We start from the raw sequence: 16,711 nt of genomic DNA on the forward strand, positions 1-16,711 counted from the left end.
GTTGCCAGCCACTAGATCAGGCTACCCAGGGCCCCATCCAACCTGGCTTGAATGCCTCCAGGCATGGGGCATCCACAACTTCTCTGGGCAACCTGTTCCAGTGCCTCACCACCCTCTGGGTGAAAAATTTTCTCCTAATATGTAACCTAAATCTCCTCTCTCTGTTTTAAACCCTTTCCCCTTGTCCTATCACTATCTGCCCATGTAAAAAGTTGCTCTCCTTCCTGTTTATAAGCTCTCTTCAAGTACTGGAAGGCCACAATGAGGGAGCCTTCTCTTCTCCAAGCTAAGCAAGCACAGCTCCATCAACCTTTCTTCATAAGAGAGGTGCTCCAGCCCTCTGATCATCTTTGTGGCCCTCCTCTGGACCTGCTTCAACAGCTCTACATCTTTCTTGTGTTGGGGGCTCCACACCTGGATGCAATACTCCAGATGGGGCCTCAAAAGGGCAGAGTAGAGGGGGACAATCACCTCCCTCTCCCTGCTGACCACCCCTCTTTTGACTTCTCTGCTTTTGCCTTTTTCACAGGGCTACCATCCTGGGCCATACTTACTCCTTAGGGTTATGAGAATCTAAATTACTCTGACTCTCTTACTCTTGAAAAACGTGATACATATTTCTTGATAATCTAGATCAAGATTATTTTAGATTTAGATTTTAGATTCACCATTTACCTATGGTGAATGGCTTACAAATTTACACACTAACACAATGTAATTTAATTGAACAGGCCACACTCTGTTATTCATAAATAAATGGGTCTGGTACCTTCATGTAAGAGCCTCAGAAAGATTAGAATTTTCCAAAAACATGGAATAACTAGACACAAATATTATCTTTGTCATCTTTTTTGAAGGTATTGTGTACTTCAGCATTCTGGGACAGGGTTCTGAGTTTGGAGCCATCAAACGTGCTTATTTGCCCACATTTGACAGCAGTAGGAACAATCCTACAAAGGAAGTTGACTTGAATCTCAAATACATAGTTAATCCTGATGGGTTAGCTGTTGATTGGGTTGGAAGGTAAGTGCACTGAAAAGCTAGAAAAATGCTGTACATTGAATGTCTCAAGGGTCTGATCAGGCAGTGCAAAATCCCCTTTTTTCTTCCTTATGAACTGTCTCTGAAGATATCTAGTCTCAAGGTAGTTCAGAAGAATATAGTAAGCTCTATTTGCCCAGACAGCAAGTTAATGGGTCAAATGCATGTTGCCAACTACATCACGTATTCTCTGAGGAAACTTGCATTACTCTGTACCTGGCAGGTCAGTTGTGCATCAGTAAAGTGATAATACACTGGCCTTCATGTCAGATGGATCCTTCAAGGACCAGGTAAGCTCCAGGGAACAAACTTTCTCTGTTGCTGGAAGGAGGCCTCCCCAATTCATAATGGAATTTGTCTTTTATCTTTGCTCCTTTCTTATCGGCCTTGTGCTATATGAACTAATCCCAAAGCAGAAATAACTCTGAAGTCTGATGAATGCATGTATTTTCTCAGAAAATTGTTATATTTTTATAATTGTGTCTCAGAGGCTTTTTTCTCTTGTTGACTGTGGATTTTTTTAGACTAAAACATGGCAATTTTTTAACTTAATCCTAGAAATCATGAGACCACTGCTTGTTTTCCCTCCCTTGGAGAAGAGCTGGGAAAAAGTTAGGCATGACTTTTGGGAGTTCAACTCTGATGTTGATGGTGTTATTTCTTATTTGCAGTGTAACTGTTAAAGGATGTGGTGGACAGGCAGAGCTGTAGTTCATTTGGTATAATGTTGAAAGGATCTTTATGTTTGTAGGTAGACACTATGAAAAGTAGTCCAAATTCTGATTGAAGCTGAATGGACAGAGGTTGTAGATATGAGTCAATCTTCTGAATGCTGTTGACAAATTTTAGATATTCCTGGTAATGCAGTCAATAGGGTGGAGAAGAAGGATGTTAAGATCATAATAAAGCATGACGTTTCTGTAAAGCTGAAAAATAAAAGAAGGAACCTAGCTATCTGCTTCCCCTCTGTCACATGGGTATCAACTAAGTGGATGAATACTTTACATTTTATGTCCTCGATCAAAAAATGATTGGAAGGTGCTTAAGATCTGAATTATGTTTGTGACAACAGAGAATTTTTTTTTTTTTTCCTAATGAAATAGCAAAAAGCTATTGTATGAGTATGCAAAGATTGGGAAAAGACTTATTCTAGTTTGGGGCCTGGTATGTATCTTTCATTATCTAGACTCTGTGTTAAGTGATATATACTGTGTTAGGTGTTGTGTCCTGTGTTATGGAATTGCTAATGCAGTATGTCACCCTGATTTCTAGAGCAGGATAAAGCTGGTCTGGCTGGCTGAAGTGATTCCCTAGCCTGAAAAATCGTGCCAGTCATGATGGAAAAAATGCAGAAAATTGTATCTTTCCTTCCAGCAATTTTAAAATATCAGATAGATTAAGGTCTGAGCTAGCCTTCAGCCTTAAGGTTATTTTCCTGTTTGCTTTGTGAACTGGACGCCACCTGGAAAACCAAATGTCTCTGAGGCCAGAAGAGAGTGTCTAAATTTCTATTCACAAATATATAAGGTCATGAGAGAAAGAATGAAGGATATATGTCACTAGCACCCTGATGAGGTTAGCATCTTCAGCACTTCAAACATAGTGTAACACTGATTCCAGAACAATGTTGAAATGTATTTTCAAAAAACATATTTGAGTGTCTGCACATTAGTTTGAGACACTTAGTCCTTTTTCTCATCTGCTAAATAAAAATGACAGTATTTTCTCACATTCCCAAGACAATTATGAGATAATTTATTACATCAGAAGTCACTGTGTGATTAGTGAGTGCATAATATTGAGTATGTTTATTATCTAAGGTGAAAAAAATAATAAAACCATAATTATAAAGGTAAGCAAAACTCAAGAAAATGCAGACCCAGTGCCCTGTTTGTAAGGACTAAAAGCGTTTGTGTCTGATGTGGTAACAATTTATTCGTTAACATCTCCATCAGAAGACAAAAGTTTAGAGAAGAGCTGTGGACTAATAAACTGGACACTTTCAGAGTTGCTGTATAAATTGCATGGTAGATAAATTTTTATTTGTAATGAATCTCATTGTCTCCTGGAAAACTGCATCTTTAAAGATGCTTATTAGCCACTTCTAGTGCTTTAAAGTAACAATGAAAGTTCTCAGTAGCCCTTTAATGAAGATTATTTGACAGGGAACAGAGGCAGCTGCAGAAACTTTGTCAGAGGAGGAAACTAGAGAGCTGATAAATCACATTTGCTGAACTTGCCTGTATTTAGGATCTGTATCTTCCAGAATGAAAAAGTTCAGGTGTAATCAGTGCAGCTTCATTATATTAATTTTGTTCAGGTTTGATATAACTTTTCTACTTAAAAATATTTCTGTTTTTAGTTCCTCTCCCAAGTATAAACTATTTACTTTTTGAATGTTTTGTGTTTTATGTAATTCAGACATCTTTATTGGACTGATGCAGGGACTAATCGCATAGAGGTGGCAAAATTAGATGGCCGGTACAGAAAATGGCTTATTTTTTCTCTGCTGGATCAACCAGCAGCTATTGCTGTTAATCCAAAACGTGGGTAAGTACTACAAGACTTTCCAGAATTGTTTTCAATGCTATTAAATGCCAAAAAAACCTGCAATAGTAAAATTAACAGGGAAGACTAAGGGAGTACTTTCTGGAGTTTCCCTTTACTAATATTAAGAAATTTATGTGCATGGGAAAGTATTTTAGGATTAGATTTCATATGGGTGCTTGTGTTGGTGACAACACTAGGTAACTCCAAAGGATAATCATGGTGACCAAATTTTGAACTACATTAAATTCTGGTTCTGTCCTTTCAGGCTCATGTATTGGACTGACTGGGGAAGGCAGCCAAAGATTGAATGTGCCTGGATGGATGGACAACAAAGACAAACTCTAGTTTCTGAAGACCTTGGCTGGCCAACAGGTCTTTCTATTGATTATTTGAACAATGATAGGATCTATTGGAGTGATTCTAAAGAAAATATTATTGAATCCATGAGACCTGATGGGACAGACAGAACTGTAGTATTACATGGAGGTAAGAGCTTATTATGCAATTAATATAATAGTAACCAAGATGTATGCTAACAAGCATTTGGGCTTCACAAATGGGGCTAGATTTGGAAGCTTTTCAAAGAGTAAGTCTTGGTAGTGTTTTCTTCTCCTTTATACAGGGATAAATGACACACCAGGTTCAGAGTTCATGATACCTAGTAACGAGATTCCCTGAGGGTAGTTTACATGACCCAAATAGGGGACAATGTGGAAAATTGGATTATTGCTTTCTTATGGATATTATTAAGCAGTCTGCAGGTGGAATGAAGTGGTCAGGCACATGAGGATGTATATATATATAGCTGCAAATGTCTTAAAATTAAAGGATTAGATGATATATTTAAGCTGAAGAAGAACAGCAGTTTTACCGCTTCTGCTAGAGGTTTGCTTGCTGACACTCTGTTGTTTGGTTCCTTTGAGAAGTAGGCAGTCCATACAGCCTTGATGTCTTTGAAGGCCATTTATATTGGATAGCTAAAGAACGAGGAGAAGTCTGGAAGAAAGATAAATTTGGAAGTGGAGAAAAAGTGAAAGTGCTGACTGTAAATCCGTGGCTAACTCAAGTGCGTGTCTATCACCAGCACAGATACAATCAGTCAGGTAGGTAATCCGTGTCCTGGTGAGCCATTCCTTGCTATGAGATCAAAGTTGGTAACAATATCTTCAAAGAGCTTAGTAATCTGATAATGCATCTATCATTATGTGATAATACTCACTTCTGAAAACCTAAAAATGGAACAGAAGCTGGCATGTATTTCCTGCATACCCGAAGTGAAATCAACAGTGGAAAACCACACACTGCTCTTTTAGAGTCTCTTAGTTCTGACACTGTCTTTTCTCTTCTTCCCCTCCATCATGGAGTTGTTGTAGAGGTGGCAGTCACAATATAAATTTATCTTGATAACATACAAAGTGCTGGCCCTTTAATACTGCCTCCAAGGGGAACACGTTCAGCTATGACATTGTCTACAGTAATCACAGGGGAGGATGTCCAGAGAAACATCCAGTATGTCCCTCCTTAAAGGTGTTTTGGCTTTCAGAATCAGAAAGCTCCATGTTGCTTGGAGATGTTAAGTTTCTTCTTGGTGCTATGCTGGCTCCTAGCAGCCATAGTCTCTCCCTTAAGAATGTAAGAAAATGCAGAGAGAAGGTTTCGATATAAATGTGGAATTTGGGCATCAGCTGTTTTAAAAAATGGATCTAGACTTTTTCAGATTTTTGGTGTGTGATATTGATGAGATACATTACTGACTAGGGAATTGCCCTGTTTTACCTCAGGAATATGCTGCATTGCTTCTTCAACTGTCTTTATCACTTTTTTTTCCAGTGCCTAATCCTTGTAAAGATGTCTGCAGCCACCTTTGCTTGCTGAGACCCGGAGGGTACACCTGCACTTGTCCTCAGGGGACTCGATTCATAGAAGGCAGCAGCACAGAGTGTGATGCAGGTAGAATAATTTGTCAAACTAGAAATGAAAGCAGAGGAAGCTTTTCTTTAGGAGTGCAATTGCATTACTGAATTAGAAATATGCAGGGATGAACTAGCTGATAATAACAGATCTTGGTAAGTCAGGACATCTGGCTTTTATTCTCAGCCATCACTGATTTATGTTGACCTTGTGCATTTCATCTAATCTTTTTTCATGTCATTTGTAAAATGGATATGGATCTACCACTCCAACCAGTCCAGACCCAGCTGCAAAGTTGGTCACAGTTTATGTTTTGTTTTGAAATTCCAAAATATTTTATTTTCCTTTTTTTCAAATGCAGATTTCAGAACTAGAGAATTTCTGACAAATTATGGTTTACAATTATGTTTACAATTCTGTACAAGGTATTGTTTGATCAGTATAATAGAATAGAATAGAAACTTGAAACAAAAATTACAGAACTCACAGTGTGAACAGAGATAACTTCTAGATAATTATTATGTGTTGGAAAGCCTTTTAACGCTAGAATTTAGTATGTGGTTGTTGCATTGCAGCACAGCCCCCACAGTGCTTCCAGGAGCACCAATAAAATAGAATGCTCAGCCTTTCCTGAGAAGGAAGAGCATACCACTGCAGGATTTCTATTTCTCTAGCTGACAGTCTGCATTCTTAGCTTACAGTGATCTGGGTGGTAGCCAGATGTCCTTATACTTATCCTTGCCACATATCTCTAATAAATTATGCTTTTCTATTATACTGTCTCCATTTTTGAGCTTCATTTTTATCTCGACTTTAAGCAAATTTTTTAGCCAGTGAACTGTGGCTGCCATAATTGATGTACTGACTAAACATAGCTTTTGTATATACATTTGGTTTATTTAGTCCTTTTCCCATATTGCAGCTACTGAGAAACACAGCCTGTAAGACCTCTGTATTTCCCCTTTTTGCATCCCGTTTACTTGAAGGGAGTTTTACCTGTAAGGAACATTGTAGCAACATACTTCCTCTACCTCTAGCTGATAAAAATTTTATGATAAAATATTATGATCTAACTTACCAGTATAGGACAGACTGTCAAAGTCCATCCTTAATTTATAGACTATAATGATGTCTAAGATCCAGAGCTTTTCCTCTGCAAACTACACGTTTCTGATAGCACATGCTGAACTCTAAGTGAAGGCTAGTACAACTTCAAGAAATGTTTGGTTGTTTTTTTTTCCTTCACTTGACTCAGCATTAGAATAACATCAGAACTACTGCAGCTCTGTGTTTGAGCCAGCTCAGGCAGCACTGCCACCTGGGCACCTCAGGGCTCCTGGAGTGCAGCTAAGACACTGGCATGATGAAGAACAGGCTTCTGTGCTACCAGGTGCCAAGCCACTAGCCTGTGCTCTGTACTGACAGAAACTGAGGATTTTGGATTTCTCTCTCTCATCACTGTCAGGATGTATGAGAGTTTAGAGGACCCTCCTGTATGGACATTTCTGTCCACTGCTTTTCTTCATAAGTAAATGCTTCACAGTTTGGTCCTCTCTGTGCAGCTTCAAGCTGGTTGGATAGAAGAGTCTGGGCAAAGGAGATAAAGTATTGTTGCTTTCTGAATGGAGGCCTTTGAAGGCTGGTGGTGGGCTACATTGCATAGGCAAAAAAAAGTGATGGGGCATACTGTTTTTGTATTGTGTATGCCTACTTTTACCAAATAAGTTGTTATTTTCTGAGAACAGGTTTTACTTAAATTAAAATAAGCTAATTTAGCAGAAAAACAAATATCGGAGCAACAAATGCATGTGCTATTAAAAGCAAAACTGAAAAGTAGCCTGTGAGTTTGCATACGCAAGTTCTGTAGAGGTAAATAAAATACTCTGTGGCAGTATTTCATTTGTTGAAGATGTCTTGGTAACACGTATGTGGCTTTTGAATTTTGCAGCTATTGAATCTCCTCCCACAATGCCACCAGCATGCAGGTGCATGTATGGAGGAACGTGCTATATAGATGAAAGTGGTCTTCCAAAATGCAAGTAAGTCAGTATGTTGTTAAGGTAGTCTTGGGTCAGATCATGCTGATTTAGTCTCACAAAACAATTAAACTCTGGAAATGTGTTGGAAATGCTTCAGAAGATGGCATACATCTGCAATAGCGTGTTTGTAACCATCACAGAAAAACACATGCACGCATAATAATATCAGCAAATAAGCAATGTAAATGCATTGGTTTAGAAAAAAAAACCAAACCAAAACAAACCCAAAAGCCAACCAATCAAACAAAAAAAAAAAAAAAAAAAAAAGAGAAAGGCAAACCTCTGAAGATTCTAGTAAAAGGCTATACCAAAAAATTGTAACACTTGTTATGCTCAGTAAATGTAGCTTGGAACAGCCAGTAGGTGTCACTGATGCTCTGCTGAAACCAATTTATTTACTTCAGTGACTTGTTTGCTGACTCAGCAGTTTTATTTCTACTTTTAATTCTATGAAGATAGCAGACATACTATATTTACAGTCAGTGAAATATATAATTACCGAGCATGGAGTTAAAAATTATGGCATTTGGATAAACATTACGGAATATAATAACGCTGAGATCCTAGACTTAATAAAAGCCCTTCAGTAAGCTCTCCTTCTTACCTTTACAGGTGTTCTTATGGCTACACTGGCAATTATTGTGAAATAGGATTGTCAAAAGGAGTGCCTCCTGGAACAAGTAAGCTTCAATGTCACACTTGATATTTAGGACTAAATAATACCTCACTATGGTATTTGTTCAGTGTAGGCTGAACATTCTCTAGGCTCTTTTTTACACTGAAGTATGCTTGCTTGAATGTTTGTTTACTCTTCTGTCTTTGATAGCAGCAGTAGCAGTGGTGCTGACAGTCATACTAATAATAATAATTGGAGTGTTAGTGATTGGAGGCTTTTTTAACTACAGACGAACAGGCTCCCTTTTACCAGCGCTTCCCAAACTACCAAGGTATGTTTTGAAGGCTTTCATAGCAACCATGTCTTTGTGCTGACAATGTATGTTTGTTTCTAAATATTTCTGAAAAATCCAATTTGTTTGCTGTGTGCCCATTCTGTTGGAAAATGAGAAGTGCAGTGTTGCAGCAATCCCAGTGGATTTTTGATTCCAAGCAGTATCATAGCTGATCATTATTTTGTAACAAAGGACTATTGTAAAACTATTCTACATTCTAAATTAGCTTTTAAATAATCAGCAATATAGAAGACTGTTAACCGGATCTGAAACTGGATATTCAGTTCAAAAAAATACAAAACACCATAGTTACATATGTTTAAATTTTTTGTAAAACTTTGTCAAAAGATGATTCTGGCAAAGAAATCTTTTTAACATTGAAAGGCCGAGCTTGTCTGCAATGCTGTATTCATCTGTTTAAAAATAATATGAGGCATGTGTAGTGAAATTTTGTTTCCAGTGCCTGAGAAATGTGGGCTTTTTGTAGGTTCCTGCTCTTCTGACAGTCATGCTGTCCAGTGAAAACCATCTTTGAAATATCATTCAAAAATATTTGATGTTTTAAATCAAAAGAAGATTAAAAATATTTATAATGATTTAAAATTAATTTTATAAAAAAGATGTAAAAATACAAAGCTTTGAAATTTTTAGCTTTAAGCAAATTATGTGTTTTTAAAGGCATAAAGCAGCATCTTCATAGTCTGCACCAATTCACAGTAGTAGCTCTTAGATCAGTGTAATTAAATCATTGTAATCGGTAATGTGGATGTAGCTGTAACTGCTTCTTCAGTGGAGGATTACTATGAACTAACTAAATTTATTTATGACTTGATATAGTTAAATTGGTGGAAAATTTTTGTGCAAATCAATCCTGCAGGACAAAGAGTTTGTAAGAGTTCTCCAAGGTGCTCACTGAAATTCCGTTTCTTGCTTTCTTGAATGGAAATTTTCTGCATCATCAGATAGTGAACAAGTAGAAATTTTAATGCACTGGCTCAAATAGTTCAATAGTATTTCTCATCTAGGTTGTGAGGCCATGTGAAATGGAGATGGCAGTTTTTTCTCTGTGAGGGTTGATTCACAGCTTTCATTTCTGCCATGAATGTGCCTTAGTGCTGCCATTGCTCAGTCCTTCTTTGAACTGTTAACTCATATCTTTACTGCAGAGTTAATTCAAGCTATAGCTTACCTGTTACCTTTAACATGGCACTTGTCCATGTACAGGAATCACTGCTGAGATTTACATTTTTTAAAATTGAATCAGTTGATGCCTGTGGGGCCCACTGGTAAAGTGTGTGCACAATGCACCAGCTGTAGGCAAGAGTTTTAGCACAAGCCAGTTCCGATGAAGACACACAAATGGAAAAATATTTCAATGCTTCTGTCTTTCTTCATGTTAGGCAAATTTGACAAAATGAACTCAATGTTTAACTGCACTGGATTTGTAGTTGCACATTTTTGGGGAGTTGCATGCTGAGAGTTTTATGCCAGAGGTTCTATATTTGGCTACTCATTACTATCTTTCACTGCTCCTATTGTTTTGAGCCTGACAGTTTTCTTTCAGCCTATATCCATTATTTCTCATGCAAATCTAATGTGCACTTGTAATTACTGTAAATCTATGCACAGATAGAACATTTACTTACATGAAATGGTATCCTGTAGGTATTGTTATGCTTTGCATGCATAAACATCTCTAGTATAGATGTTGTTGGAATTATATCCACAAGTTTGCATGCCATTTCAGCTGCATTTTTAAAAAATCAGTTTCAATAACCTTGAATAAATGACTCTGAATAACTAAGTGGATTCATACATTTGTCTGTAAATCAACATTGAAGTAAGAGTAGTCAAAATGTAGGGGAATTTGCAGGAACTGTAGTTCATTGAGTTCATTTGATGTCTACATAGGCACACATAAAGTTAGCTGAGGTCATTCTGAATCAGCTAACTTAGGTTAAAAAACCTGTTGAACTAATGTAGGAACTCCTTGCTAGCTTATAGCCAGCAAAAAATTCCAGGTTATAATTATGCCTAGAAGAAGAACTAGGATAATCTGTTTTATAATCTCTCTTTCTGTATAATCTGTTCTTTGGTTTTGAGGTTTTTTTTAGGGGACTTTTTGTTACCTTTTTTTTTTTTTTTTTTTTTTTAGTTTAAGCAGTCTTGTAAAAACTACTGAAAATGGCAATGGGGTAACTTTCCGGTCTGGAGCAGATGTTAGTATGGACATAGGAGTGTCTGGCTTTGGAGGAGATTCTGCTATAGACAGAGCAATGCAAATGGTAAGGTTTATTTCTGCAATATTTAATCTTTTATGTAAAAAAGATAGTGAGATTATAAAGGTGTGCTGGAAAAAGATGTGAACATTGACTGATAATTTCCTGAAACAGATTTTTGTGAATTGAAGGGAAGGACAAATGCAGACTGCTCTTCAGAATAATGTGACTTTTCTTAAGATTTATATGGTAGAAATTAAGCCAATTATCCCCTTTCCTATTTTAGCATATTCATGGAATATATAGGGAATGAACAAGAAAATAAAAGTATTGTAACAAGGAATTTTTTGAGGGCCTTTGTGTTCCACAGAACAAATTAAAATGTGTGGTTTTCAAATCCAGACTCTACGTTAGAAACTTCAGAGGTAAAACTCAGGACTAGCCACAGGATACACTACTTTGCACATCAAATTATAAATTGGACAGTTTCTTATTTTAGCAAGTTTAAACAAATCATGTTTAATAGTTTTGGGGACATCATAAAGTGTAACTCTACTTTGTCCATGTTTTGTTATGCACATTTGACAAAGAGCACATCCTTACGTTTCCTATACTGTATAGTTTTTCCATGGAAAAAATATTTCCCTGTTTACCATAAGAAGTACAATGTACAAAAGATTTTTATTTATAGGAAACAGATCACAGATACGTTTGAATAATAAACACTAGCTGCAAAGTCTATGCTGGAAACTCCCTAAACTTTTAAAGTTAAAGATGAATTACAGACTTCACTGACAGTAAATGGATATGAAATGAAACAGTTAGGGAGGATAAGCTCATAATATATGTTTATGACCTTTTTGTAGATGAAGAAAGACACTTTGTTAAAACTAGGCAGCTTGTATAATGAAACAACCATACCAATATTTCAGTAAATACTGGAAAAATAGCTTTAGGGACAAATAGTACCTCAAATCTTTTTCATGCATGAAAAACTTTAAAATACTGGCAATTTTCTGGCCTGCTATTGACATACTGAAGTCTAACTGATGCCATTTTTACATTGCTAGTAACAGGTCTGGATACAGCCTATTTCTGCTTAAGTGGTGTACATTCTCCCTGTTTATTCAGAGTGTAAACAAAAAATTGTATAATTCACTGGGAAAGATTTCAAAGGGTTTGATTTATGGCAGTGAAGAACTGAGATGTGCCTCCAAAAATTTCAACATCAAAGATGCATGAGTGGATGTTAGAGGGATATTTTTCAGTGTGGCTGTTCTTAGCTAAGCTGGGCTGATTTGAGGGAGCTGACAAGAGTTCACTGTGTGGTAAAGAGCTATGCTCTTGGTAACACAAAGCATGGAAATGGCATGAAGCAGTGGTTTGTAGAAATGAGGCAGGTTTAAAGAACTAGCCGATGTACTATTCCCATGCTATTCATCACTATGTCTGTGATGGGGCTGTGATAAGGAGCAGGACAAATGAGTTTGGGTGGGGTTTTGCTTTCATTTGCTTCTACCTGTTGATGTTTAGCTGGCTAGCCCTGGGTGACTATCCTTATGTGGCACTAAATATTTTTTTAAGAAATATTTAACTCAGCAGCTTGGCTCACCTCCTGCAAGCACCATAGCTGCAGCTCAGGGTTTGGCATCATATGTGTGAAGTAGCTGTTAATCACACACTGGTCTTCATGCATGGGCAAAGTATTGATTTCTAATAAGAGGTATGCTAAAAACTGCGAAACATTTTATTTCTGACATAACTCACATATAACTAAGGGGGTGGACTTACTGCTTTGTCTCAAAAATATAGCAATCTCCCTGCTGGGAAAAAATGAATGAATCCTATTCTTTTATTTCAGATAGTGCTTATTAATTTGTGTGTCATTTTGAAGTCTCTAAAATGAAACATTTATTTTGGGATTATGCTTCCTTTGATATCTCTTCCCTGTTGAAGGTGTGATTTGTGAGAGTCATTTTTCCTCATAATAAAGTACTTTCGAGTCAATTATTATAGCTAGGAAATGGGGTAATATTGGAAAAATCAATGGTCCAGGCTAAGTGAGGGATTAAAATAATGCATCGTAAACTAATGTTATGATTTTAAGAGATACTAGATTTTGTCTAAGCCTATGTGAATGTAAATATGCATTGTTCCCTGAGATGAAGAATTGGTCTATAAATTAATTCCCAGGAATATGGAAGTGTTTATGGCACTGCAGTTGTTGGTTTGTTGTTTTGTTTGTTTGTTTTTTTTCCTTCATAGAATGAAAACTTCGCAGTGGAGTCAGGGAAACAGCCAATCACATTTGAAAATCCAATGTACGCAACCAGAGATGGTGGAGCCAGCACAGCCAGTGCAGTTACAGTTGTTCGGCCAACACAAGTAAGAGAAACTTAGGCTTGAGTTTTATCTTTTTGTTTTTCCTTTATGACCTTCCTTTCTCCTTTGAAGAACGTTGATTTTCCTTCTTCTCCTACAGGTAGCTGCAACTGGTAGTGGGGAAAATGAAAATTTTGAAAATCCTGTGTATGCCTCTGTGATATCTACTAGTTTGAAGGAACCCCCTCAGAGTACCGATGCGCCTCAGGTAGGACACAGAAATGCTCTAAGGCTGCCTTGTTTGTTTTGTGCTCCAAATCAAGGAAATGGAATTGCTAGGAAAGCTGCAATGTAGTTGCAATTCTCTTTAAATAATGCCATGGAGTTGGCACATAATCTGCATCAAGTCCAACTAACTGGACCGTATTTACAAGAGCTGGTCAGGAACAGTTTGATAAGAGAAAAGCAGCACAACCACAGAATTTTCCAGGGCACAATGTAAGGATCTATTTGGATTAAACCTCTTCTTCCTGACCCACCCAGTTATTTTGAAGTGAATAGACTGGAACAGAAAATTTTCATTCACTGTTTGTTGTGCTTCATTTTGAGGGCAGGTACTAATCTGAAAATTGTAAATTGTCATTGCTCCTCAGCAGAAATTATTATAACTAAGGCTTTGCTTCAGACTTTCAACAATTATTTGTAATCCCCTAATTAATTATACCTTGACAGAAGCAGCAGAGTGTGTGTGCTTGTTTGTTTTGTTTTGTTTTTTCTCTTTTATTTCCCCTACAAAATGTGAAAAGAAAACCCAACAAAAATTTCATTTTGGTTTAAAATAGTGAAAACCTTTTTTTTTTTTTTTTTTTTTTGGTACAGAAAATTGATATAAGACATATAGTCAGTATACTGTCATCATTTTTTCACGTTTATTTGTAATTATATACATATTTAAAAGTGCTAACAAGGACATTTAGCACACTTGTTCTATGTGTTCTTGCAGGACATTTTTAACAATCAAGATCAAAGTATTGCCTCATTTAGATTATCTATGATAATAAGATACATTTCTATGTCTTAAAATCTATTTGAATGAGCTGATGGTGGCTTGTTTAGAGGACTGTTTTCACACATTGTGCAGTAAAAAGCCCCTCTGAGCTTTGAAATGAAAGCACTGTCAACCTGTTGTAGTTTCATGTCCCTCTAATTTCTCTTGTGTTATTTTCAAGACTATTTTTTCCTTATAGACATATTTGTCTGGAATGATAGGCTTCCATTAATTAATTTAGTCATTTTATTGCCTAGCCTTGTGAATACTGCTTTAGGTAAAATAACCATAACTGGTTATCTAGAAGAAAAGAAAGTTGAGTCTCGTGCTTAGAATTACAAAATGGTAATGTAAGAACATCCAGCTGAAATCACTGAGTTAGCAGTCAGTGCAATTGAAATCCAACAACAGGGTTGTCAGTCTCCAAGGAAGTTGTAAGAAAAATCTATAAAGTTCTAATAACTTTTATGTTTCAGGAATCAAAGTGGAGTTTCTTCAAGAGGAAAATGAAACAAAACACTAATTTTGAAAACCCAATATATGCAGAGGTATTGCTTAATATTGTATAATTCTATTTTTCAGCTAAGGTACTGCTGGACTTTGTTCTTGCTTTCCCAGGGTAAATATTATGGGTAGATTCTGCTCCTAAGTGAAGCAGCACAGAAATTCCAGTCTAGGGTCAAGGTAGGACTGAAGTGGTTTTGAGAAAACTTATAAAGTCTCATGCAGAATGAGGTGTTAAGGAGGTATCCAGCTCAGGCAGTGTGGCCCACTCCTGGGATCTTGGGTGCTGGTTTCAGCTTGCTGGTGCATTCTGGTACGGCTCAGGGACCCAGCACAAGTGGGAGGCTATTGTACTGCACTAGGAGTAAAGTGTCTATTTCTGACCTCTCAGTTCTGGCTCCAACACTGCACAAAAATTCAATAGCTCTGTGTACTGCAGCCCTGTTTCTGTACCAGTCCTACTTTTTTCATCCATACAGCTGGATGACACAGTTCTTTTAAGATGGTGAGCCAGCAGGTGGTATGTGTGCTGGAGGAATTCTTCCCTGGCTTGGGTATGAGGGTTTGGAGTTCTTTTGACTTGAGCTGTTAATTACAGCCCTTTTCATCTTACAATTTAAAATTTCCAGATGGCCTAAGTGACTTAAGAACCTCAGTTCCATAGTCATGTGACTAAAACTAGCTGCCTTTGGTGAAGAATTTAGTTTTCTAATGCCTGAACAAGGTGAGAGAGAGTGTTCAGGAAGCCAGGGTCTCATTTCCCAACACTAGCAAATGTAACTATATACAAACAGTAGCAGTGCCTATGTTATCTACATTCATGTATGTGCATGTAGATATATCTAGCTACTTCTGACATTAAGCATTTAAATAGAAGTCCCGATGTGTGGAGTAAGTGTGTAGTTGTGTATTTACTCAGCTGTACCATCTGAGGTGAAATTAGCATTTAATTTTTGCTACAGGTGGTGATTTGCAGAAATAACTTCTACCATGACAGTTGACTTCAGCAAAATATTTCAGTATTTATTTAACACTTCTGAAAGTTAAGGTTGGATAGTTTGTACATTAGAATGTAAACTTGGATTTTATGATTATTGTTTCAGATGGAAAAGGAACAACAACAGGGCACAGAAAATGTCCCTACCCCTTCTCCTTCATTGCTGCCCAAGATTACTCTGAAGAGAGACCAACCATTAGCTTATACAGCAACAGAGGATACATTTAAAGACACCGCCAATCTTGTTAAAGAGGACTCTGTGGTATAACTAGGTAACTGATTTAGGGAAAATTAGACACATCCATTTGCACATATATTTTTTATAAACAGAAGAGTAAGGTTCACATTCAAATGCTTTATAAAACTATATGCATCTCTTAGCCAGTGGCTGGAGATGTATGTTGAAACTATGCCTTGTTTTTTGACTAATGCCAATTTTTATGAACAATTATCATGATGTACTATATGTATATCTTTGCACTGAAGCTGTCTGAAAATACTGTTATAAATATACTGTACATTTGTAAATTTTTTAAAGATTATCTTGCTTGGTGATGTTGCTAGTAGAAATCTGTGTAGAACTGATCGTATCTTTAGGGATACATTCATTATATGAATGCGTAAACTAAAAAAGAACAAAACAAGGCTAATAAAGGAACATTACTGGTTTACAGGATCTTTAGACTATATAACAGCACCTTTTAAAACTTCTACTGGTGCTCTGGGCATCTTTACCACCTATTTTATATACTACTGTATGTAAAAATGGGTGTGTCTTTTTATCTTGTGTTAAACAAAAGATAGAAGGGTAAACACAGCATCATTATGCTGAACAGTTACCTGTGAAAAACATTGTTCTTTCTGTATTTTAACTGCCTGAGATAAAACTATTTCCTCTCAATCCATAAGACACATAATTTTCTTCTAGGTTCCAATTAACACCATTCCATTAATAGTATTCTTAAAAAGATCTGATATATTTAGATTTTAGTGCCATGAGTACTTAATTTAATGAAATTTTCTTCTCCTCATCAATGGAATAGCTCTGTTCTTGGCTGGAGTCTCTGGAAGTAATTTGTGTTATTAAATGAAGTAGCTAGATTTCTGTAACAGCTTATTTCCAAACAGCA

The 16,711-nt window shown here is 36.8% G+C and overlaps 1 protein-coding gene across 1 annotated transcript in view; it reads left to right on the plus strand.

Moving 5' to 3' along the window:
- Positions 1 to 16,414, plus strand: part of LRP2 (LDL receptor related protein 2) — a gene marked incomplete at its 5' end in the record, with an annotated part of 58,295 nt that extends 41,881 nt beyond the window's left edge. Inside the window, 13 exons of the mRNA XM_029084963.1 lie at positions 858 to 1,023; positions 3,463 to 3,591; positions 3,857 to 4,077; positions 4,515 to 4,694; positions 5,422 to 5,541; positions 7,451 to 7,541; positions 8,154 to 8,221; positions 8,368 to 8,488; positions 10,647 to 10,776; positions 12,976 to 13,095; positions 13,193 to 13,300; positions 14,557 to 14,628; positions 15,688 to 16,414. Of these exons, the coding sequence (XP_028940796.1) occupies positions 858 to 1,023; positions 3,463 to 3,591; positions 3,857 to 4,077; positions 4,515 to 4,694; positions 5,422 to 5,541; positions 7,451 to 7,541; positions 8,154 to 8,221; positions 8,368 to 8,488; positions 10,647 to 10,776; positions 12,976 to 13,095; positions 13,193 to 13,300; positions 14,557 to 14,628; positions 15,688 to 15,849 (1,688 nt within the window). The remainder of the gene's footprint in view (positions 1 to 857; positions 1,024 to 3,462; positions 3,592 to 3,856; positions 4,078 to 4,514; positions 4,695 to 5,421; positions 5,542 to 7,450; positions 7,542 to 8,153; positions 8,222 to 8,367; positions 8,489 to 10,646; positions 10,777 to 12,975; positions 13,096 to 13,192; positions 13,301 to 14,556; positions 14,629 to 15,687) is intronic.
- Positions 16,415 to 16,711: the final 297 nt, after the last annotated feature.

Source organism: Antrostomus carolinensis, unplaced genomic scaffold (genome assembly GCF_000700745.2).
Source record: "Antrostomus carolinensis isolate BGI_N321 unplaced genomic scaffold, ASM70074v2 scaffold8575, whole genome shotgun sequence".
Classification (NCBI taxonomy): Eukaryota; Metazoa; Chordata; class Aves; order Caprimulgiformes; family Caprimulgidae; genus Antrostomus; species Antrostomus carolinensis.